The sequence below is a fragment of the Trichosurus vulpecula genome, chromosome 7, assembly GCF_011100635.1.
Source record: "Trichosurus vulpecula isolate mTriVul1 chromosome 7, mTriVul1.pri, whole genome shotgun sequence".
NCBI classification, from domain to species: domain Eukaryota; kingdom Metazoa; phylum Chordata; class Mammalia; order Diprotodontia; family Phalangeridae; genus Trichosurus; species Trichosurus vulpecula.
The window spans coordinates 183,321,223-183,347,324 of record NC_050579.1 but is presented as its reverse complement, the minus strand read 5'-3'; the positions used below and the strand labels follow the sequence as shown (position 1 = coordinate 183,347,324).

The 26,102-nt window shown below is 37.2% G+C and overlaps 1 protein-coding gene across 1 annotated transcript in view; it reads right to left on the bottom strand.

Annotated features, from left to right (window-relative positions):
- Window positions 1–26,102, bottom strand: part of MDN1 (midasin AAA ATPase 1) — a 190,499-nt gene that overhangs the window by 96,433 nt on the left and 67,964 nt on the right. The window contains exons 23-37 of the mRNA XM_036767059.1: window positions 23,954–24,105; window positions 20,133–20,311; window positions 19,192–19,400; window positions 18,828–18,974; window positions 17,464–17,605; window positions 16,698–16,832; window positions 16,474–16,612; window positions 14,825–14,960; window positions 14,285–14,415; window positions 12,612–12,756; window positions 10,541–10,670; window positions 7,784–8,005; window positions 6,956–7,153; window positions 2,429–2,637; window positions 1,184–1,306 (exon numbers count right to left, since the gene is read on the bottom strand). Of these exons, the coding sequence (XP_036622954.1) occupies window positions 1,184–1,306; window positions 2,429–2,637; window positions 6,956–7,153; window positions 7,784–8,005; window positions 10,541–10,670; window positions 12,612–12,756; window positions 14,285–14,415; window positions 14,825–14,960; window positions 16,474–16,612; window positions 16,698–16,832; window positions 17,464–17,605; window positions 18,828–18,974; window positions 19,192–19,400; window positions 20,133–20,311; window positions 23,954–24,105 (2,397 nt within the window). The remainder of the gene's footprint in view (window positions 1–1,183; window positions 1,307–2,428; window positions 2,638–6,955; window positions 7,154–7,783; window positions 8,006–10,540; window positions 10,671–12,611; window positions 12,757–14,284; window positions 14,416–14,824; window positions 14,961–16,473; window positions 16,613–16,697; window positions 16,833–17,463; window positions 17,606–18,827; window positions 18,975–19,191; window positions 19,401–20,132; window positions 20,312–23,953; window positions 24,106–26,102) is intronic.

Sequence of the window (26,102 nt, the reverse complement as noted above, 5' to 3'; positions counted from 1 at the left end):
AAATGATGAAAAACATCAGTAAATTCTTTAGGCCTCAATTTTGACATCTGTAAAAATGAAGGGGTAAGATAAGAACCATTTATTCACCAAGAATTTATCAAACATCTACAATTTCTAAGTCACTGTACTAGATGCTAGGACTGCAAAGACAAATATGAAATAATCTCTGCCCTTAAGACATATTTAAGCAAAGTTCAAATCATTTGATTTTCCCATTGAAAATTCCCAGATTTTGTGAGGAAAACATGCAGTGGTCCACCTTGGCCACAAGATGGCAATCACACATCAGAGAGGCAAAATATAGATAGGCAGTGCTATATGTAACAAAGACCAGTGGACGTTGCCATAAAGTGATTTGGGGTCAGGGGTGTGATTCAGCCAAGTCAAATGGGCTGGTGGCACCTAACTGTTAAATTTTCAATGTGAGCATTTACACTTTGGAAGTTGGCAAATACTACAAATAAGCACTTGGTTTATATATTGTTTTGTTGACTGTCTATTAAGAAAGTGACAGAGAAAATGTTAATAATGCAGATTAAACTTAAGTGTCATGTATATATATATACATTATGTGTGTCTATATGTATATAGATGGATATTTTCTAGAGTCAGTTGTTAAACATTTTTACCAGGACAGAATTGGTTAAGGCAGATAAACTTAATTTTTTTTTAAAATGTCATCAAATGAGGAATTAAAGAAATAGTTTTCACTGCCATGCAAAAATTATTTTCTATTGACTACTCTAAAAAAGAAAATCATTTAAGAATATCATATATCATGTCTCATTAGAGGCACTATACCAAGTGCCTTCCTCAATTAGCTTTTTAGTTTTGAAAATAAAAATGCTGATATATTTCTTCACACATTCTTTTGATCTGATACTACTAAGTAATGATTTTCTCCTATACAAATAGGTCCAACTTAAAAATATCTCCAAAAAATTTGTGAAGTACTTGGTTGAGAGCAGAGTGCCCAGAGAATAGTAGGTGCTTAATAAATACTTATTCCCTTCCACCCTTCTCACTCATCCTAAAAGTCATCCCTGTAAAGCATAACATCTCATCATGCATGAAGTTTCACTGGTTGGATGACGCAAGTTCTCTCTAGAAATACACAACACACACACACACACACACACACACACACACACACACACACACACACACACACACACACCCTCACCTCATCTAACACGATCCAATGGCCTGCCTTCAGTGCTGCCAGTAAGGGGCCATCACGCCATGAAAATTCTCCTCCTTTTCCCCCTTCAACAGGTAAATTTGCTCCAAACAGGTCTGTGATATCCTTCAGAGAAAAAAGGGAAAATAAATTATACTGCAAGTGCAGTGCAATTAATTTGCTTTTAACTGGGAGTACACAATGGCTAAGGCAAATATTTTAAGATCAAATCTGGCTACAGTGATCCACCAGGCCTTTTTTCTTTTCACTAACTCCAACTGTGATATCAATTACTTAGTGGTCACTCCCTAAGCTCATAAAAATTCATAAAAATGACTACTGATTAGAAATAGTAACAGTTTTGCTTTTTCCTGTATTACAAGTGATAAAATTCAGATAAAAATATGCAAGGCACTATAATAAGAATACACCTTATACAAAGATGGCTCCCCATTATTCTAGTTGGCAATAGTTCCCTACGCTCAGCAATGCTGAACTGACCTGTTACTTTTACCCAGCAGCATGTGATATCTCACCTTTACCCACTAGGAGCCACGGCAGAAGAAATCAAAGCCAAACCAACATTTATAAAATCAGGAGCCACCAAGACTGACAAGTATGGCATCTTGCCACCAAAGGTGATGAAAAGATACCTAAATGCAAACTAGGTACATTGATACGCCAGCAGTCAACAATGGAGCACACAGATCCAGCCCTCTTTATACTAACTAAACTTATCAGTGTCACAAGCATTAAGAAAAAAATCAAGACAATCAACAAATGGAAAACAAATTGACATCACAGGGATTACAGGTAAGTACATTTTAGGAAGAAGAAATAAAGGAAGTATGTAACTGGGACACAGCTTGGGTAGATAAGCCATGGAAATCAAAATATTTAAGTTTCATTTGTACTAATAAATCAGTATCGTCACTGCATCCCATCCCCTTCTTCCACTGATATTATACAGCCATTGCTGTAGAATGCAGAGCCCGTGGAAGGCAAGAACTTTTTTGCTTTCATCTCTGAGTATCCCAGGTCCCCTGCACTTAAATGTTAAATAGTACAAAGCAATTAAACTTCGACCTACTTTTGTTTCGCTATTGTACAGGTTAGTACTTTAGAAGGCTTGTCTGTGCTTTTTCAACTATATTTATATCTGAAGCAGGTAGTGGATTTACATTCTCTATTTATGAGGAGACATTATTATAACAACATCTGTCCAGCGCAAGAAAAACTGGTGCTTACCGTTTGTTCAGACAGGTTGATTCGCACAAGGTTGTTACCTGAAGCTTTTGCTAATGCTGACACCAAACTAGTCTTGCCCACCCCTGGAGAGCCCTCCAAGAGAATGGGTTTATTCAGTTTTGTGGCCCTTAAGACCCTTTGGGCATTCATAGCTGTAGTGCCCGCACTGAGTGCATAGTCTGAAACATCCTGCCTTTGCAAAACAGGCCCTAAGAACAAAGAGAAAAAATGTACAAGTTAGAGGACTTTCAAATAAATGTGGTAATTATGACAGTCAGTATCCATGCAGTTTAACATTTAGAAACTTTATTACTAATAACTGTATAACTATGATTAATGTTTATGATTAATAACCTATTATTAGTCATTTAACATTTATAATGACAATAGTATTTATTCCTTAAATTGGTGTTTTGTGAACTCTTTCAAAAGTCTCTGAAATGCCTGTCAACTTTTAGAGACCATCTCTACCCACATATATGTGCAAATACATACAGGTGTGTGCACACAAAATCCAATTATTAAATCTACAGTCAGTCAGACAGACACATACTCACATGCATATGTTCACACATACAAACACTTGTTCAGAACTATTATCTCACTGGTGTAAGGAGCTCCCCAGTGAGGAATCTCTTCCTAGCAATGTGGATTTGGCAACTGCTCTACAATTTATAATCCTACAGCACTGTCCAAAAGCATTGACAGGTGAAGTGACTTGTCTAAGAGTCACCTAACCCACCCCTGACAAGGGACAGGACTTGAATCCAAGTAATTTTTAGGCTGGTATGTTATTCACCACCACACTGTCTTTCAAATGCAGACTTTTAAAAAAAAATTTACAAAGACCTCATCAGTAACCAAGTTCATTTATAAACCAATTACTTGGAACTTGTGTCTCATTTTCCAAGGAAGTCAATATAACATTAATGATGGTTAATAAATAGTAAGTAGTGACATTCACTCAACATATCTGTTGCCAAAAAGTATCATTTCTACCTTCAGATCATCTCCCTTCTCTATCCCTTTCTCTCTACTCACATACTGTCCCCCTCTTTACTCCAGTCTATCCTCCATTCAGCTGCCAAACTCCACCCCATCCCCAGCTAAAACCCAGTGGTTCCCTATTACCTCCAAGAGCCAACAAAAAATCCTCTGGCATTTACAGGCCTTTACAACCTGGGCTACTCTCATTCTCCAGTGGTCTTACACTTTATTCCCTTCCACATACTCTAAAATTCAGCAACAAGGGTCTTCTTGCTGTTCCTCCAACAAGAGATTCTACCTTTTCACATGCTATCCTCCATGTCTGTAAAGTCCTCCTTAAAGTTCAAGACTGTGCTCAAATCCCTCCTTTTGCAAGAGGGCCGTGTTCCATGTGAGACTACTTCCCATTTACACTGTATATATTGTGTATGTATATATGTTTGTGAGCAATGCATGCGTATGCTCGTATGTCCTCTCTCCCATCAGAATATGAACTCCTTTAGGGCAGGGACTGTGATTTTTGCCTTTCTGTGTACTCTCAACGATAAGCCAGCACCTGGTATGAATTAAGGGCTTAATGAATTCTTGTAAACTGACGGAACTTTACAATTTACAATGTTCATTCATCAAAACAACCCCAAAATAAGACAATACAAATGTTATCTCCATCTTACAGATTAGGAAACCAAGACTCAGAAAGGTTAAATGACTTGTCAGTGGCTACACAGCTATTAAGTGGAAGAACTATGAAATCAAACCCGAGCCCAGTGCTTTTCCAGTGCCACACTGCTTATGGGTAAAGAGGCTCATTTATTCATTGGGCAGCTGAATGGTAGTCCTAAGAGCTTAACAGAACAGAGCCATTATTCACAGGAAAAAAATGTATCTAAGGTTCTATCTCTGTACCAGGAATGACCCTGCTGCTCTGGCAGCCTTGGCAGCAGAAACAAGAGTCCTCTTGCTCAAAGCCCCTGAATCTAACTCTGATGAGATAGGGCAGGTTTTGGTGGCAGCTTTCAGGGGTTGGAAGGAATCCATGCACGTGCCAGACGCTGTCCTAAGTGCTGAGGAGACAAAGATTGAAACATTTCCTTCAGCAGCAAGACCTTCCAGGCCAGAGAATCATTTCCAGGAAGAATGCGATGAGGGAAAGGAGAAGGGAATGAGGGTGGGAGAAGCGTATGTCCAACCATCAGGTGAGGAAGATAACGGCCCCTGCAAATTCTTTAAGTTTTGAGCAGAAGACAGTTTTCCCTAATCAAACCATACATAACAGAGAATTACAGAATGTTAAGAATGAGAAGGGAACTAAAGAACATCTCAGTTCCATCTACTCATTTGATAATTGAGGAAACCTAAGATTCAGAGTCTCACTTATGTAAGACAGCACAGAGAAGGGAGAGAATGAGGACAAGAATCCTTGTACCCTGATAGGCAGGTCTCTTATTTTTTTTTAATCAAACAGGATGACAAAGTTCTAATGCCATATTGAATTATATATTATAATGATTATCATAAAGGTGCAACATTGTACTTACCTTAAATAAATAGCCTCTCTTACTTTCACAGAGCCAAGCCATGCATTTCTAGGGATGTGTCCAACCAGCTTCTACCACAATACTCTATCACCAAGACCAAGCATCAGTTCAACCCAAGAAGCTTTGATAACTAACCTTTCCCAGCTACCTGCCATAGTAAACCATTAAAAAAAACTTTGGGAGGGCTTGGCATTGACAGCCAAGGACTGACTGTGCTCAGCAGCTTATACACCATATATTCCCAAGAAAAATGTTCAACAAAGGTACTTTCTTTCAACCAAGGCTGTAGCAAAGGGAGTTGTTTTGGTACTCTTAGCTGACACCTGAAATAGATTTTTTTTCAGCTACTATGTAAGGAACTAATACTAGGAATGCCTGTTCTGTCATCCTACTTATGTAAGAGATTCACAGCACCTCAAGTTGGAAGGAAACACAGCAGTCACCCAGCCCAACTCACTCATGAACACAAATTCATCATATTTTTAATGAGAGGTCAAGCAGCCTCTGCTTGAAAGGGAAACATGCTACCAGTCACTGCAGCTCGTTTCAATCTCTGATAGTTCCAACTAATAAGATATTTTATCTTACATCAAACCAAAATATTCTTTTAGGCAGAAAGAGTCTAACCTTGCCTTGTAATGACAGCCCTTCCAGGAGAGCAATCTTATCCCCCACAAAGTCATCTCTTTTCCAGGGTAATCATCCCTATTCTTTTTATACTGCAGTTGGTCAATCAAAGTCCTTCCTAAAATAGGGCACCCATAAGCAAACACCATACTTTAGAGGTGTGCTGAACAAAACAAAATATTCTCTGTAACTCAGCTACAAAAGCAGTGAAAATACACTTTTGGGGGCTGCAAACCTAGCCACCATTTATACTACTTTGTTGCTGCAGGAAGATGCATTTTGCATTTCAAACAACTGACTTACTATGTGTAAGTTATGACTTATTTTAAATCACCTTCTAACAAGCCATAAACCTATTTAGAAACAAACCACTATCAAAAGTATACATGTGCAGTGATATAGGCACTATAAAATGGTCTGATATTCCTAAAATACATTCCAATGACATGTGAATAAAGAGCTGAAATAATGTTTAATCTGTTAAAATAAAAAAAGAAAAAGAGGTATGATTAATGCTTTGACCCAAGAATTCAGTTTTGGGGAAAATATGCCAAATGAATGAACCAAAAGGCAAAAGAAAAACTTAACTTACAAAAAAAAGGTTCAATGATGCTATGTAGAATAGCAATAATCTGGAAACCATCCAAATGCACAAAGCAATGACTAAGAAAAATATGGTACACTCACATGACGGAATGTAAATAAAACTATTAAATACTACAACCATGTGGACCATGCCGACACACAGAAGCATTTTTATGAAATAAAGGGAAATGAAACAAGTCTACTAGACACCACGTATACCTGACTACAACTGTGTAAAAACTGATGCGTGTTAACGAAAAAGAGATCAGAAGAGAATCTGATAGTTTAATATTCATTTGAGAGGCAGTGTAGAATAATAGAGAGCTTATCTTGATGCTCAAAGACCAATCTTCAAGAACTACCTTTGTGGTTCATACTAGCTATGTGACTGAGCAAACTGGTTAACCTCTCAGTGGTCCTTGAGGTGGCTTTCTAAGGCTCTAGGGTTGCAAAGGAGGTGCTGAGTGGCAATGGTAAGAGGAGTTTCTTCACCCAGAAATTACCTATGACAATGAAATCACAGGTCCAGTCGCTATCCTCAATATTCATTAGTTTCTTTTTGTCTTATAAAGCTAAATTACAGAAGAGAAAGAACTGACAATAAGAAGATGCTACAACAGGGATTCTAAATGGGGCAGCTAATACAAAAAGAACAAGTCAGAATAGCACCTAAGAGCCACATCCATGAAAATAACAGCCAACTGGTTTTTTGTTTTGTTTTGTTTTGTTTTTTAAGACATAAGGAGACTATAATTTTCATTGGTATCATTCAAAATAAAGTCATTCTTACCCCTTGGTATAAAAAAGGGGTGGATACCACAAAAGTTGTCCATGCAGATAAATTCCTTATCTTTGGTTTTGTCATAGATCTTCAGCTTATTCTTCATAGAATCCGTAAGCTGGACTACCTCAGAAAGTTTCTTCGTCAGGAACTGTAGACATTCTTTGCGAGCCAGGGGTGCGATATCAAACCCACAGGAAGTTGTACCTAAAAGATAAAGCACTACCATATTAATCAAATTCAAAATCTATCAGTTCTTATGGCTAGCTAGCAAGATTTATATCACAGCAATGTGAACAAACTCTGTCCTTTCTATACACTGCTTTAAACATAAAAGAAGTCTAAAGAAAGCATACTGACCACTAGATGTTATATGCTATCTACAACCTGCTGAGGATAAGAGCTTATGTAAGTACATAACCTTTAACAGATTGCTTGCTGTCTTGGGGAGGGGGAAGGGAAGAGAGTGAGGGAGAAAAATTTAGAACTCAAAATTTTACAAAAATGAATGTTGAAAATAATCTTTCACATGTAATTGGGGAAAAAATACTATTAAAAAAAGCTTATGTAAGGCTGAAGGTCAACTTACTTCAGCTTTTGCTCAATGATAATGATGAAGTTGGATATAAAGAGAGCTTGATGCAGAAATTAAATCAAATGAATATGACTGATCCCGCAAAGCAATTTCTATACACATTCAACTTCAATAAATTATAACCAAATAAAATATATCTAAATTAAATATAAGTTAATTGAATTTGCATTTAAAGGCTAGAAAACAGAAAATATATGAACTTCTATAACATCTGACCCTAAGGGCTCTCATTACCAACTTACCTGAACCTATTCCATCCACATACACCAGGCATGCGGCATGGACAAACGATGTCACAGCAGAAATGGCCTCTTCTCCCTCCTTCAAAGTATTTTCTGTCCTAGTAACATTCATGAAATTCACCCAGGACAGGATGTCTCTGATGCTGATGACACATCTGCGGCCAAACTCCTGACTGGTGAGCCAATCTATGAAGTCCATCATGAGCTCAGCTATGTCTGTCCCTAAAACATAAGAGCAGGAAGTTTTAAGACCAGACTCTATAGGCAGGCCTGAGGAGTGTTAACTCCCAGATATGATACATTTCCCCAAAGTAGGCTGTTCCTGGGGGACTCACAGTGAATGAAACAGAAATTTGGCTCAAGTCTGGAAATGATTCAAGAATTTCTATTAAAAAGTATTTTTTGTTTGGTCCCCAATTTGAAGTGACTCAGTAAGTAACAGGACAATGTAGTACAGTCAAAAGAGTGCTAGATTTAGAGGCAGAGGTTCTGAGTTCAAATCCTCGTTCCACCAGTTGCTATCTGAAAGATCAGGGCAAGTCATTTCATCTCTCTTGGCTTTGGTTTCCTTGTAAGCAAAATGAGGGAACTAGAAGAGATGGCCTCTGTGGTCTAATTGAGCTCCAGAAGTAAGGGACTATAATGGTCCTACAAGATAACTTATAATTTCCCTCCAAATTTTAAGTCTATATCTTTGACAGTGTGGGATTTTTAAACTGATTTTTAAAATTTATCCTCCACTTTTCAAAGACTTGGGTACAATTCAGAGTATGAAAAATTAATGTAGCTCATTTGCCTTTCAGTTCATGATGTTTTGGTTTCTGACTGGAGAATATGCTATTTGAAATCATGACACTTACAAACAGTGAAGGAATTCATGTTAGTAGGATACTGAAGGGATAAAACAATAAATTTAAAAGTAATGAACAAAAGCTGCTCCTTGGTAAGCCATTTAATATAGAGGAAAGATGATGCTTTTTAGAGATACCAAAGGGAAAACAAGAGAAGAAAAGTCTCCCTTTCTCTCTATCACACCATTATTCCCCTAGAGTTCTTAATAACTCCCTAGGAAGACTGTCACCACATAACTTTGAAAATACAGAACAAGTAAGCTCCTTAAGGACAAGCTGATTAACACAAAGACAAATATCCCAAGGCTCCAAGAGAGAATTCTTCATTCCAGAGGAATAATAGATATATTCATGGATTTTCTGGAACAGAATGAATGCACTGGGTTCCTTCTATTTTGGTCTTTATTACAATTAATACAGTTTAGAAAGAAGACCATCCCCAGCATGGGTCTCAATTCAGGCACAGTAGAAAATAGTATTATCTCGATTTGTCTGCTTCCACAATTCTACCAACATTTCTCCTTCTGAAGGTTAATTTTCACACACAGCCAATAGCAAACAATCAAGTATATTTCTGTTATAAAGTATGACTGTTGTTCTAAAGGCAAGATCTGAAAAAAGCAATTGCTGTCATAAATTATTCTCTCTAGAGAATTCACTGTAATGAGTTTAACCACGCATTCAGTTACTCTTGATTTACAGCAGTAAAATGATCCTGACTTTCAAGTACTCTATACCTGTAGAGAACATAAATATTTGTTTAGATGGTTCCTTGGACTCGCAATCAACCCTTACGTAGAAACTGAGACAAACTTGTCTCTCATTTCCTCTATCCCTAAAGCTACCCAATATATTTATGCATCAAGGATACTTTCTGTTTGTCATTCTTAAGAGATTCCTCTTTGGGAATCCTACTTAGAAAACAGAAGCATGGGACCCAGAAAACCAAGTGGTAAGACCCAGACCTATGATCTGAACTGCATAATATTTGCTAAGAAGTATAAATTTAATAAAGCAGCTTGAGTTCAGTGGAAGGTATTAAAAAAAACAAACCTTAATAATTATGAATAACATTATAGGTAATACCTTAATACCAAGAACTGGGGAGAAAAAATACAATATGTTTTAATGTTCCAAACTTGCTTTAATTGTATTTTATTTTATGTTTAAACAAAACCAATTAAATTAAGTGAGAAACAGTACATAATTTCTTTTAATGAGTACATTACCTGCACAACATTTTACAGATTTCCCCCCCAAGGGCATTCTGAGCAAAAAACTAACTGTATTTTCACCATTTTTTGGTCTACACCTGTAATTTCAATCACATACAGAGCATCAAATGAAGAAAGTCCCTATACCAATGCAGATCATCGATCGCTATGTAATTTTTAGTCTCACAAAGACTCCTGGAGAACTGAGAAGTGACTTGCCCAGGGTCACATGGTAAGTGTCAGAGATAAGCTATGAATCCTGGCTGTTCTGAAGCCAAAGCTGACCCACTATCAATTACACTATAATATGTAAGCTCCACAAGAGCAGGGACTGACTCAATTACATCTCTATAACCTGAGCACATATCACAGTACAGGCACACAGCTGCCTTTTAAATAAATTCTTATTAAATGTACTATTACTTTATCTGCCACCACATTCATTTCATAAGTCTTACAGTGCACGGAAGTACAAATATGAGAGAAAGATACAGAGACTAAAACTTAACTTCTTTCTTGTTGAAGGAGATGAAATTTAATCATCCTGATCAAGGAAATACTCTGAAGAACAACCAGATGGATATGGTAACAAAAGATTATTAGCCAACTTGGCTGAAATCCATGCCTGCCTCCATTTCCTTATATTCCTTCCCCTTGAAACACAATGGTGTATCTCTTTGCCCATCTCTTACCTTGCTGGTCTAGTTTACCCAGAGATAACCCTGGATGAATATTGCGCTTGACAATCTGAACTAAATCTTTGCGGCTCTTGCTTTGAGGGCACCATATCTCAGTAAATCTGTTACGCAAAGCTGGAGATAGCTGCAAGAAGGGGGAAAAATATCAGTAGCTTAATAACTAATCAATTTTAGTACAGAAATACTTTTCCCTTTCTGACATTGGAAGTGCTTTTGAACCTCCCAACTGACATAACCCCTCTACCAGTGTTCCAAAATCACAAAAGTAAATTATTTAGTAGATGCCTAGAACACTGAATACATGCTGCTTGTCAGTCCAGTGATCCTAACCCCTTGGTTAGGGTTAGGGAGCCATGTAAACACAGAACAATTCCAAAAGCAATTAAAGTCTATTGAGATATCACTAAATCACAATCTTAAAAGTAGATTTTTGTCTAGTAGCAGAAATCAAGAATATTTCTGCCCACACACCCCGTTCCCTATGGCTTAGAAGAATTCCTAGTAAGAAGGGAAATAAACCACAACTACACCCTTGGTTCATCAACTTTCATTCTAGGAATGGACATTTATGAAAATACAAAGTCACTTCTCGACAAAGAAAAGACTGGGTGTCCTGTCCTAAGGTATATGTTCATTATGGCCAAGATCACACATTTTCACAGAGATCCCTTAATATTACTGCTTTCTGTGGCAAGAGAAGCTACAAATACACCCCCTCAATACAAGGGCCATATTGCAAGTCCATCATTAGCATCTTGCTATTTATTTCTTTGGTAGTTCACTCTCCATGGAGCTTTTCTTTCAGCTCAGTTAGGATTTCGTGGGGTTTGTTTGCTTGTTTTCTAGTTTGCTATTAAAGATAACTACAAAACAGTCTTGCATTCGCTTCTTTTACTCATTTCATGGTGCTTCATGGAATCTTAATTACCTTCATTTAGGATCACCATTTCTCTTCCTTAGTACATTTCATCAACATTCTGAAGCCCTTTTAACAGTTTAACTAACAAGACCCAGGTGTCACTTGAATATCTTCTAAAAACAAAGCTGGCTCTTCCATGAAACAGAAAAGTTTGACTAATTCTGACAGTTTCAGGAGTGGCACACTCCTAACCAGATAAACTAAGTTATTCAAAAGCTAAGTAAATTTGGAATTGAGGAAACTATGCTATAAATTACTATTAACTTTACTCAAAAGATTCATACAATTACGGGAAAGGGAACAGATTTGTTTAATCACAAGACTAAAGTATACTTTTGATACTATATTCAATGAAAAAGCAGGTGTAGGAACAAAGAGGAGATAATCTGCTTTTTAAAAATGGTTCATTTGCTCGGATTTTAAAGCTACATAGGTCATGAGAAATCATTTCTCTAAACTATAATGTTTTACATCGCTTTGTTCCCCACCTCCCATCTCCCAAGTTCAAACAAGTGTCCATTTATTTTTCTGTTAATTTCAATGTTAGTCAGGCTCTGTAACTGTAACAGACTCACAACATGTTCATAAACGATAAAATGGAAACTGTCTTTATGATGTTAAGAAACAGTTTCTTGGAAAATTAGAAACCTATAACATCCAACAATTGTAGAATGTCTGAAAAGGTTATGGTACACTAGATGTAGAATATTATTATGCTGTTAAAAATTATTTATTATGATTCCTATATGGAAATATAACATCTACAGAGTGAATTCAGCAGATTCAGTTGAGACATGAATTTTTTATAGTTAATTTATTAATTATAAATATTGTTAAGTATAAAACATGTATTTTCTTTAAAGGCAGAAAAGAAAATTAAGAATGGTAAACAGAGCCAAAAATGGTAAACTTAGGGCAGGCCAAGAAAAGGAATAAAACAAAACACATTCTATTGTTTGCTTACTTGGTAATTCATTTCATTTTGTCTTGGTAAAGGCTAAAGATCTGGGGAAAGAGTTTGCCTTTGTTTGATACATTTGATTTTTTTTTTAATTCTGTTTTCAAATTTATAATTTAAAAAAATCTTTTTAAAAAAATACTGTTTGAATCCACAGCAGATTATTCTACAAGAGACGTGAAATTTACCTCCTTTTTTCCAAAATCACCCCCAGGGTTCATGGTTGCTAAGATACGGAATTTTTTCCCAGCAGTCAGCAGTTCAACTTCACTATTGTCTTCCTCTGGGCTACCTTTTTCAGCCAATACTAGGGTCTTTTCCACTTCAAGGACACTAAAAGGCAAAATAATAGGGAAGAGGGAAAATGAGAGAAGTCTTGTGTACCCCATCACTGCTTTACCTGATCAAGCATCATGCCAGATTCAAAAAATAAAGCTTGTCACAATTCTCTTGTAAGGGCATGGCTTCCTGAGCAGAAAAAAAGAAAACAGTCTCTTTCTGCCTGACTCCCCATTTAAGCTACTGTTCATTAAAAGGAGGTGTTCTGAATCACAAAGAAAGCCAGTGAGCAAAGTGTAGTATTCAAGGCCTGTGTACTGTGACCCGATGTTGTGCTTCCTCAAAAATCCTTTTCATTAGGCTATATGATGGATGGCAGAGGTAGGAAACAGCTTAACACATGAGTGTTCCATTTCACATTTTAACTCTTGCTAGGGAGGCAGAATGAAGCAGAGAAAAGAGCAATGAATTTAGAATCTGAGTTCACAGGCTCAAACCCCTAATTCCATCACTTGTACCTGTGTGACCTCAGGCTGAAGTCACTCCAATCCTGTGGGTTCTAGGTTTCTCATCTGTAAAATGAAGGGACTGTACTAATGACTTCTGAGGTCCCTTACAGCTCTCAATCTATAATTCTGAGCATATGATCCTACATATCTGTAAAATGGGTACAGCAATGCTTCAGCTGTGCAGAGGCATGGATTTGGAACAGATCTCCTAGAGGCCCTTTCAGCTCTAATATCTGTCTATAATTCCAGTTCTTTCTCAAAGCAAGGATGGATTCCACAGTAGCAATTCAGCTCCAGAAGAATTACTCAAGATTTATTTACCCTATTTCCTTGTTTTCCTAAATTTCCCTTTCCCCAATGACTTGTACCATGCATATCAATCATGCAGAAAAAAATCAGCTACCCTTGAAAATTTCCAGAGCGATTAGATCTTAACACAAATTCTCTTCTATATCTGGTTAAACTGAAAGAAAGGATGCCATCCTGTAGTGACAGAGTGATAGGCTTGGAGGTTATGAAATTTAGACTCAAATAGCACCTCTTGTGCTTACTACCTTTGTGACTGTGGGCTAATCACTTGGCTTCCCTTACTCCCAGTTTCTTCATCTGTAAAAATGGAACAATAAACTTCTGTACTGCCTACGTCAGGGGGATGCTGCAAGTATCAGACAAGAACTTCTATGCAGAATGCTTTGTACAATAACAACAACTCTATAAAAACAGACAACTTTGAAAGACTTAAGAACTCTGAAAGATACAATAGCTGCCCACACTTCCAATGGGTAAAGCAGGTGTTCTCACCCCTCCAACAGAGTGATAGACTCAGGATGTAGAATGAGACATAAGTGTGGCGGATATAAGCAATACTGGAATGTGTTTGTTTCACTATGCTTATTTATCTCAAAGGTTTTCTTTTTCTCTTTTTTCCCCTGCTGAGGGGGAGGGGGCATGTGGGAGGAAGAAAAAAAAAGATGCTTGCTTGTCAGAAAATAAAATTCTTAAAACTTATTTGCAAATCTTCAAAAGCTACTCAATGCCAGGCTGTTGCTAGTGTTGTTATTACGGCCACGTACCTGTTAAGTCTTTCCAAGACTGAATCATCAGCAAGTGAAACTTCATCCAAAAGAAAAAAGCCATCCTCCCTCATTGCCAAAACTAGGGGCCCATCGTGCCACTCAAAGAGTCTGGAGGGGTCCAATTCCTCCTAGGAGAGGAAAAAGAAGTCACAAAAGAAAAAAGAGCTATGAATTCAGGAAAACAAATGCACAAACACACATACACACACTGACATGTATTCTCAAATTTAAACAGAATGGAAGCCCCTTGAGGGCAAAAACTGTCTTTATTTTTCTTTGTAAGACCAGAGCCTAAACAGAGGGTCTAGGCACATAAAAAGTGCTTCGTAGGTGCCTACTGATTGACAAAAATATATGCTTGATTTAAGCAATGATTCGCTAACTATATCACAAAGAAGGTAGAAAAATCTAGAAGAAGAGTTGGAAGCCCAGGAAACGGCATCCAAGGGACACAGTTCTTGATCAAAATGGCATCTGGAATCAGGGAACCTTGGACTAAACAAAGATGTCTCAGACACATAATGCTATGGAACAAACCTCCTTTGACTTCCGTCTGACTGGTCTGAGACCTCCCAGGAAATCAGACGTCTCCATGTGCAAGTGGCAGTTGACCGAATACAATTTCTGATTTGCCAATGCTGCAAAAATTTGGCAGATAGTCGTTTTCCCACACCTATCACAATGAAACAGAAGATAAACAAACAGATAACGTATACCCACAACAGGGACAGGGACAGGAAGCACACCGTCATTTCATGGGTATAGGGAACTCCCAGGTAAGGCCATTCTTACACCAATGCAGGTGGGAATCTTCTCTTCAACTTACAGTCTTAGAGAGTTCTCTACACCAGGGGCAAACTCAAATAGAAATGAAGGCCACTGGTGCAGATTCGAACTCGTGTCCTTCTGACTCCAGGGTTAGTGCTCTATCCACTGTGCCACCTAGCTGCCCCTATATATCAGCCCTCAGACATTTGACACTCACTAGCTGTGTGACCCTGGGCAAGTAACTTAATTCCAACTGCCGGACCAAAAAAAGAAAACAAAGACCACTGAACCGTACATAAGGATCCTGTGAGCCGCATAAGGACTTCAAAAACATTTATGTTCTACTATATTTTTTACTTATTTTGTTAATTATTTCCTGATTACATTTTAATATGGTTCAGGCCACATCAACAAGGGTGAAATCTGTAGGCCAAAGTGTATCTGATGTCTCTGCTCTAGAACACCGAGGTCATGTGATTTGCCTAGTGTCACACAGCCAGTATACATCAGAGGTGGCACCTGAAACTAGGTCTGTCTTCTTGACTTCAAGACGATTTCATGCTGCCTCTCCATTCCTCTAATCAACATCCACTAAAACCTCAAGCTGAGGAAGATTCCTTAATGTAACCGTCACTAATTAGCCATTTCTTGAAATAAACATAAGGTAAAAGCATCATTAAAGCAACAGATGAGATGCTTCCACCACAGCAGCTCCATTGTTATGGTGGCCTTTTGTTTTTCCTTTCTTCACAACAAAAGTTTCTTCATTGACTTAAGTTTCTTTTCTACTTCTCTTACTGACCTCTAAAAAAATGAGGAAAAAAACATCCACTGCCCTAAAAACTTCGAGGAAAACATGGCCAAGTCTTTGGCTCTTCTCCACATATCCCTACTATGAATCCTATGATTTTAAAAAAATTAATTTGGAAGACATTTATCAATTACATAATTAAAAGAAACCAATTCCATAGTCAGTTATGTCAAAAGTAAAGTTTTCTTTTTCATAAAAGAATGGGAAGGAGAATGTAAATAAAAGCAGTGATTAATTTGCTTATTAAAAAAAAAACGTAAAAGTAACAGGTACCACAGGAAACACAGACCTGTAATTTCACTGGCATAGGGAACTGAATAGGTGAAGAAACTCCTTCTACGAAAGCAAGTTGTCAACAGCTCTGCAATTCACAGTCGCAGGGAGTTACCCAGGGCACTCAAAAGCTGAGTGACACACTCAAGATAATAAAGCCAGTATGTGTCAGAGACAAGTCTTTGAACCCAGACCTTCTGGATTCAATTCTAGCCTTCTATCCATTAGGCCACGCTGTTTGTCATTCAAAAACTTATAAAGGAAATGATCCAATGATATACATTACTATCTCAAGCCCTGCAACAGCTGTTTTCAAAGAATCATAGACTTTTACCCAGTATCTCCCACCAGGAGGACGGGTTCTCCGAACTCTAATGCCCTTCCCGCCAGGACAGCCAACCTCCTCATATCTTCAGTCCACACAATGTGACTGAACTTGGACTTCAATGTGGATAACTGAGCAGAGCATTTACCTACAAATCAAAAAAAGATTCATTTGGGGCAGTTTTGTCTCTTGACAACTCAAGGTATGTTCTCTAGCATTACCTCTCAACTTACCCAGCAACTTTTGGACACTTTCTTCTGAGAAAAGAGACTGTGGACAACATTTCTTTTTGAAATGTTTGTCCAACACTTCCTGTATAACATCTACTTCCTCCTGCTTCCTAACTCGACCAGCCAAAAGCATAAAACCTGGAAGTAAAACCAGAGAAAATGTTAGGGTAAGAATAAGCAAACGCTTCACTTTCCTAACTTTGCACCCTCCACTCAAGCTTCGTGCAATCACAGCTTAAAAGATGGACAAGAGGCGCCAAGTACAACCCCTTCATTTTACCAATAAGGAAATATAATTTAATAATTGTGAGATCCTCGGTGAGTCACTTAGATCTCCAGTGGAATTCAACGGCAGGTCTTCCTGACTCCTTTCCAAAATGTAAACTACTGTTTATTTAATCCAAAACACAGCATCAATATTAGTGTAAAGACATGCTAAAATGTAATTAACATCCACAAGGATGAAGGACAGAAATCTGAAATAATGCTAAAGAAAAAAAGGAGAACCCAAAGAATTAAGTGTACAATAACTACCACTATATAAGAGGAAAAAGTAAATGAGAATGAACAAAAAATAAATTCGCACAAGGAGAGTTACTGAAAAACTGTTATTATGTAATATGCATTTAAATTAATATGAATATGAAATCACTTAGCAAAATCCATTGATTCTATTTACGCATTATGTTGTTTCACAAAAAAAATTTAAGAATACAATGCCACAGTATCTACCCAACTGTGCAAATTTTAAAAGACAACAAAAGTATACCATCATTTGCTAAATGCTGAAGCCAGTCATACTCCTTCTCTGTCTGTTCAACCAATTTGTACCGTTCAGCCCATCGGAAAAGATCCCGAAGAGTGATGAAGCCTTGCTTTCCAGCAAACAGGGAAGAACCTCTACGATAGGACTAGCAAAGTAACCAAAGAAAGAAAAGTATTAAACACCAAATTCACAGAACTGCACACATATAATTTTTAAGATGAACAGGTAAAAATCCCCCAAATCTGCAAAACTTTTAACAAAAATTCATTCCACCAAGCAAAGCTGAATGACAAATCAGAAAATGCTACTTCACTTTTCACCACTCTGAGTCACTATCCATTTTTCAAACAACATCCTAACACTTTAGAATCAGAGATTAATCAAACAATACTGAGAAGTGTGGAATCACAATAATAATTACCAGAAAGTTTTCTGAAGTGATACTTTAGTGGGAGTACATTTTTTAATAACATACAAAAGTACACATATAAACTCAAACACTGAAGAGCAAAGATCTTTAAAGTACCTAGAGTACTTTAGAACACAGGTTTAAAGAAGCAACTTAGAACTCCAGGGAAACAAATACATTGTCTTCCTGGAAGTGCTTCTGACTGCAACACCACAATTCAGCTGCAGTCTTACCTTAGAACCTCCTCACCCTGGAACATCCATTAGCCTCTTTGGCTTTTCCACTCTGGAACATCCCTCTGCTATGCTGGCTCCCTTCTAAAGGTGATTTCCTCCTGGAACTTCTTCCATTTGGGAGAGGAGACAACCCTCCTAGCTGTGCTTCTGACTTTCTAGGCTTCAAGTCTATGTCCCTTCTCACTCCTTTCTTCTCCCTTCCCTTTTAAATTCCCATTTATAACACATAAACATGAAAATGGGATCTACTTAGGACAGTGACTATCCTTTTTTATTGTGTCTGTATCACCAGCCACTTAACACAATACCTGGCACATAGTAAGCATTTAACAAATGCTTTTTGCCTCATCTAACAAATTATTACTTTTATCCAATCTGAAATACGTTCTGATGTGAACCCTGGGCGAGTCTGAGAAAGACTTCAAACAAACTTTTCAATATATTACAAGTAATCATTTCCCTACTCTGCATAGAGAGGTAAGAAATTATGGGGAATGAATGTTACAAATTTTATTGGATCACAGATTTAAAGATGCATGGTACCTCACAGGTCTAATAGTCCAACACCCTCATTTTAAACACGAGAAAACTGAGGCCCAGAGAAATTAAATGACTTCCCCAAGGTTACACAGCTAATAAGCTTAATGACTGGGATATGAATCAAGGATCAAGAGGAGGGAATCTGAGAGATGATTATGGTTTAAAAATAAAAAGTTCAATACCTGTAGGTCTTGCATGACCTTAACCAACTTATTGCAATAAGAAGGTGGCAAACTGCAGCGTTTATGCAATATTGTTTCCAGCTCAGTGCTAGGCAACTCATCAAAATGCAACTCCACAAAACGATTTCGGAAGGCTCGGGAAAGTACCTAGAAGATACAGAGAGCAGCATGAAAAAAAAAGTTAATTTTTGTCTATCTAATCTTCTAAACAACAGCCTACTCATTAACAAGGACAGCAAGAATAAGAGGGAAAAAAAACACCCTCCTATTCTTTCGAGTTAAAAAAGAAACAACTCAATCTAGAAAGAGAATACTCAAAGAATGAAATCATTACCAGAAACCATAAAGGATGAGCTTTACAAACCTTTCGGCCCCCATAAAGGCCAGGAGGGTTCTGGGTTGCAAAAAGCATGAAGCGAGGATGAGCTTTGACGATCTCTTGAGTCTCTGTTATGAGCAATTCCCGGTTATCATCCAGAAGCCTGTTCAAAGCCTCCAGCACATCTGTGGGAGCCAAATTCAATTCATCTAAAATAATCCAGTAGCCTTTTTTCATAGCATCAATGAGGACACCTTGGGAGGAAAACAAATGGGAGAAAATCATTTTAGAAGACATTTCTCATTATTTTAACATAAAAACTGGTTACAAAAAAGGTTATAGTAGACAAATTATTAATTTGCTACACTGCTAGTTCTAAAATTAAGTATTCCTTGAGGATAGCTGTAATGTAAAAAAAAATCGGCACAGTCAATTGACAAACAGGGAAATGTTTTCTATTATGCCAAGATAACAGTCACTTCTTTCATTGAAGTAAACTACATATAAAAAATGCTTCATCCTCAACATTTTTTAACCTTGTCATCTTAATCAATATAAATCATTCAACTTTCTCCACTTTCTCCCACTTACTTCTGGGAATAAGAAGGTGAAACACAATGCCTTTTGAAATTAAATTGTGCAATAGCAGTGACACAGTCCAGAGTCCTATACCACAGCAATGGTTAATGGGGTCCAATGAGATATAAGCACCTTGAGGACAAGACTGTTTTGGTTTCCAATTATATCTCTAATGTCTAGTATAATGCCAAGCATATAGAGGGTACTTAATAAATGCTTGTTGAATTAATTAGACAAAGGATGAGTCCCTACACCTCCTAGATAGATCCCCTTAAAATTCATGGAAGGGTATGGCAAAAAGAAGACTTTTGTAAATTTTTATATTCAGAAATTACCACATCACCTTCACTCAGGCTTGGGGAGTTAAGCATGTCACTGAATGATATAACTGAAAACCTCAAACCTACCTTCTTTAAATACCAGCTTCCCTGAAGCATCTGATGTGTAGCAACCAATATATTCCTGAATATCAGTATGTTCATGGTTGTTAATCCGCACACAGTGATTTCCACTTGCTGCAGCCAGCCAGCGAATTAGGCTAGTCTTACCAACAGATGTTTCTCCCTGAATCAGCACTGGGTATGTTCTTTAAAAGATGAATCATTGAAACAAGAAAAATAAAAAAGGACTGCTTAGAATAAATAAATAAAGGAGGATAAATATACAACTATTTTACTTGCCCAAACACATTTATGATTTGATTTCCTTTATGCTAAACAAGGTAACATACCTAGCCCCTAAATTCTGGGAATTTAAGACCTCAGGCAAGGTTAAGGATTTGCTGAATAAAAGAATGTTCATATTGTAGAACTAAATATTTCTTAAACAAATTGTCTGATGGTGGAGAATAAAATAGGATTTATTCTTTAAAGACAATGCATAGTAATTAGAAATGCTGACAACCTACACTGCAACTTGAATCTGGAAAAATTCTTTAATTTTCTTGTCCCAAGGTGAAAACCAAAGGAATAGAGGGTTGTCTTTTTATACTGACCAGATTCAAGCAAAAGTGCCTAAGACAATAGAGCTGAAAGAACTGACCACAGAAACAAGGTGGACTGAGTGTGATGCCAGAGAACATTAGCTAATAATACTCCTTCACTCAGAACACACTGATAAAGATGGGAATGCAAATGCTGGTACTCCCTCCACACAATTTGGTTTTAGGGCAAAAGGCTTAATCTAAACTGTTTTATTCCAATTCTATGACATATATTAGAGCTGCCTGCCTGAGCTTTATCTTTGTTGAAAACTCACCTCAAGCTTAAAAAAAAAAAAATGGCATCCAAAACCTTATTCAAAAAAGAAAGGAAAAAAGTCACCAAGCCAGTTAGGGACGGGAATGGGGATACTGATAGGAATAGTGATAGGGATAGGAGAAAAGCGGGAAAGGGAAAAGAGGAAGAAGAAATACGTAAAGAAAAATAGTTCATTGAAATAGAATGGAAAACTTAGAAAAACAAAGCCTAATTAGTGCAAATATGAGTAACAAAGATTAGTGACGAATGCAAGAATTATAAAATACTAAACAACAAAACTATAAAAAGTGGAGAAATAGCTTTAAAGGCAAAATATAAGCCTATGTATTTATTTCCAACTAGATCAATGAGTAAAGGAAAAATAAGTGAAAGTTAGGGAAAAACACAGTTCAAACATGGGGAGTTTTTAAACTATGGAATAAAGGAAATAAATTACTAGAAATAAGATAATTAAAAAAATGAGTTTTACTACAAAAAGAAATACTCCCAAAATGAAGTGACATTAAAAAAACACTTTGCATTAAATATATCTGACAAATTCTGACAGCTAGAGTTTTGAAAGCAACAAATAAAAACCTTAAATTAAGCAAAAATAATACTCCCCAATGGAAGAAAAATGGCTCAAGAACAAAATTTTTAAAAGAAATATCAATCTGCTAATAACTACTCGGAAAACTTAAAATTCTTAACTAAATCTGAAAAAAAAAATTAAACAATAATAAAATATCTTTCTTATACCAAAATTGTGAAAAATATCTATGGATAAAATTCAATGGAGGAAGGTCCGTGGGGAAAGCAGACCACACCAGATCATAGATTTAAAGCTGAATAATTTTGAGGAGCATCTCCGTATCACTTTGGAAGTGTAGAAAATGAAGCCCAGAGAGGTTAGGGTAACTTAACCTTAGGTAACATGCAGGGCCACGATTTGAACCAAGTACCTGACTATTAAAAAGTCAGAATCTCTTCTATACTGCACTGTATTGTTCTATTTCAGGGGTGGGGAACCTGTGGCCTCAAGATCACATGTGGCCCTTTAGGTCCTCAAGTGCAACCCTTAGAATCCAAACTTCACAAAACAAATCCCCTTAATAAAAAGATCTGTTCTGTGAAGTTTAGATTTATTCTTTGAAGTCTGGATTCAGTCAAAGGTCACACTTGAGGGACCTAGAGGGCTACCTGTGGCCTTGAGGCCACAGGATCCCCACTCCTCTATAAATAAATTGTTGATGATAAATTTTTGACCTAGCTCTTCCACTGCTATGGCTACGGCCTAAAGGAAAAAGGGAAAAAACACCCATCTATACAAAAATATTCGTAGAAAAACCCTTGACAACTTGCCCTGATGACTGGGAAACAGAATTTGCATGCAATAAGGGGAAGAATCCAGAATACTATCACAGCATAGAAAAGTAACAAATGGGAATGGGGAAAAAAAATCTACAAAAAAAAATATGGAATGATGTAAAGCAAAGACACCTTAGTAAAAGTAATATACATCATGTTTCAAAAGTCTTAGTGCAGTTCTAAACTTTAATCAATAAGGACTATACTAAAAGATTTCTGGGACACCCTACATGGACCACACTGATCACTGTATTTTATAAAACCAGCAATGGACAATGAAGCTTGACACAGACAGGGAAGAGATCAGAAGTAGACAACACAGAGCAAACAAACTTAGCATTTACTAAAGTTCAATTTAATTTAAAGTTTAAATCTTAATAACATTTCAAACACTTCAAAAAAGCAACCATTCATTAACGTGGGGAGCCTCCTTTCTCCTGAGACAAATCCTAACTCTTCTATAGTTAAATAGGCGGTTTTCTGAGTTGCTCTGGTCCCAGCCTTCATCACATAATAGAGTGAAAACAGCAGTGGCTTTGAGTCAAGAGTTTCTGGAATCAATTCTCAAGTCTGAGCCTTCATACCTGTGTGACCCTGGGCAAGTTACCTAATTGCCCTGATCCTCTCTTTCTTCATCTGTAAAACTAGATGACTTCTAAGGTCTCTTGCACCTCTAACTCTATGACTCCATACTGAGTGATGAGCCTCTCCAAGGTTAGTTAGGCTTGGTCCCTGGATAACTGTGTTTTCCAGTCTCATAGGACCTATCAGAGACTTGTAATCAATCTTATCAGCAAAGTTTTCAAAAAGTCAGAACCAACTCCATGTTTGCCACAATGAGGCACTAGAGAAAGACAATGGAGGAAGTCACAGTGGAATCCTTTTTTCTCTCCTCTCTTATTAATACTTCAAACAGCTTGAATTTTGGCATTTAGCCTAAGTTTTTACTGAATACCACATGTTAGAAAATATTTAAACTATCTCTTTTTGTGGTAACAAAGAAATGGAAACTGAACGGATACCCCAACTGTGGAATGGCTGAATAAATTATGGTATATGAATGTGATGTAATACTATTGTGCTATAAGAAATGATGGAACAGGATGGTTTCAGGAAAACCTGGAAAGACTTGTATGAACTGATCCAAAGTGAAGTGGACAGAACCAGAGGAACAATCTACACAGTAATAGCAGTATTATAATCAACTGTAATCAACTGACTTATGATCAATATAATGATCCACTAGAACTCCAAAGGACTCAAGATGTAAAATGTCATCTGCCTCCAGTGAGAAAACTGGTGGACCCAGAGTGCAAACTGAAGCATATTTTTTTCTTCCCTTATTTTTCTTGCCTTTTGGGGGAAGGGAGGGAGCCAGGAAAGGAAGGAGAATATAGCTAATAAGGAAATGTTTTGCATGACTTCATATGTATAATGGATATCATATTTCTTGCCTACTCAGTGAGCTGAGGGAGGGGGAGGGAGAGGGAAATATAGCAGGAAGAGTACATGACATAAAAAACATTTTAAGAAATTATCATAAGATGTATATGAACTCTTGATTGTCAAACTGTACAGTTACTGAAGCAACATATAAGAAGGAAGAAAAAGAACCACCATACCCTGCAGAGACAACTCTGACAATATCTCTCAGGTTAAGTTTAACAGAAGGAGTGAGTATATATGTTTCATCTATTGTGGGCTCCTTATCTCCCACTGAAATCCAGTATCCTTCAATCTGGATGAGCCGACCTCCCTTGGGTTCTGGAATGGGCTGAAAAATATACATTACAAAAATAACACACAATCAGAAACTCATTCTAACTTTCTTTCAAGTAAGGACAGACCAAGACAGGAAAAAAAGAAAAAAAAGGGAACTTCTCTAGAAGGCCAGTTTCCTCTGGTATTTACAACCGTGAAATGCACCAGCCAAATTTCTTCCAAGTAATAAGTGATAAAACAGCTTACAGAATGAAAGAATTCAAGCATTAAATCTTAAATGTTTGAGAATATAGTTCACTCAAAATAGTTCCACAAGGATATTATTTGATTAGATTTTCTTCTCCTCCCTAACAAAAATCTCCCAAAATATGTAATTATTATAAACCAGTGTCTTGTAAAAGAGACTAATGCTATACTGCAGAAGGGATTTTATATGATGATCTGAATCTCCAAAATTCTAAGAGGTACATAAGACTGTTCTCTGAGGGACATTTAAGACACACTCCAAGAAAAATATTCTAATACTGATATAGGCAGGAGTGTTCTAGTAACTTACCTAGTAACTAATAAATGGATCTCTGAAGAAAGAAAATAAATATACATATATATATATATATGTATATATATATATACATATATATATGCCATACTTTTAAATTTTATCTGCATTATTAACATTTTCTACATAACTTGAAGTCTAGACAATCAACATTTGCCACCAGCTGTTCTGCCTGGTTTCAACTCCATCATCTTCATCAGGCTGACCCCTCCTCTCCACCCCAAGATAAACTCATCATCATTTTAGAGATTCCTTAAGCTTTGGTACTCACATCCCATGAATACTCTCCACTGCCTCTACACCTGTGTGGAGGAAGGCTGAGCAAAAAACTTTCTAGAGCCTCCTTTGTAGAGGCCTCAAAACCCTAACCATCTCTTCATGCGCCATTTGAGGCAGCTTTTGGTTTCAACTCCATATTCCTCTTCACCATGCCCCTACATGCCCATTAGAATGTACGCTCCCAGAGGACAGGGATTGTCTTCTTTAAATTTACATCCCCAGCATTTAGCATAGGCTCTGGCACATAGCAGGTGTGTGGGCATCTAGGTGGCACAATGGATAGAGTGCCAGGCCTGAAGTTAGGAAGCCTCATCTTCTGAGTTCAAGTCTGGCTTCAGACACCTATTAGCTGTGTGACCCTGGGCAAGTATTTAACCCTATTTGCCTAAGTTCCTCATTTGTAAAATGAGCTGGAGAAGGAAATGGCAAAACACTCCAGTACCACTGCCAAGAAAACTCCAAATAGGGTCATGAAGAGTCAGACACTACTGAAAGGACTAAACAACAACAACTGGCACAGAGTAGGTGTTTGATAAATGTTTACTGTAATGTTATAATCAAAACAATAACTCAAGCCTCAATCTGTAGAGTTTGCCAATGAAAAAATTTAACAATCAGCTTAGATTCCAAATGGCTCCAGCACATTGCTGGATAAATATTAGATTTCAGGAGACCTTCAGCAGGGCACAGTGAGAACAAAGGTTACAGACATTGAAAGGCCCTCTCTGAAAGCATCAGTCCTCAAACAATCAAGATTCCAGGGCCAGGGACTCTTGGCTACAGCACTTCTTATATGTTAGACTAGTAAGAGAGTTCAATTTATCAGCACAAAACAGTCTGCTCTGCAACTTTAGAGTCTGGGAGAGGTACCCAATGTTAACTGTCCCAGATCACAAAGCCAGCAGATGTCAGGAATGAGCACAGCTCTTTTGAAGTCCAAGGCCAGCTCACTCTCCATTGCACCATGTGGCTACCTCCGTTCAATTTAACACTAAAGAGGAGTGACACAAGATGAAGAACAGCCTTTTAATTAACCATCACAAGCCACAAAAACAATGTAACTAGATTACAGAAAATGGGTTTTTTAATGAGGTTTCATCAATAATTGAGAGAATAAACCTATTAGTCTTTCCTTTCAAACTTACAAAGACTCCAAGGGCTAGTAACTGGAATATTCATTAACCAGTAATTCAATTTACTGAATTTGTACT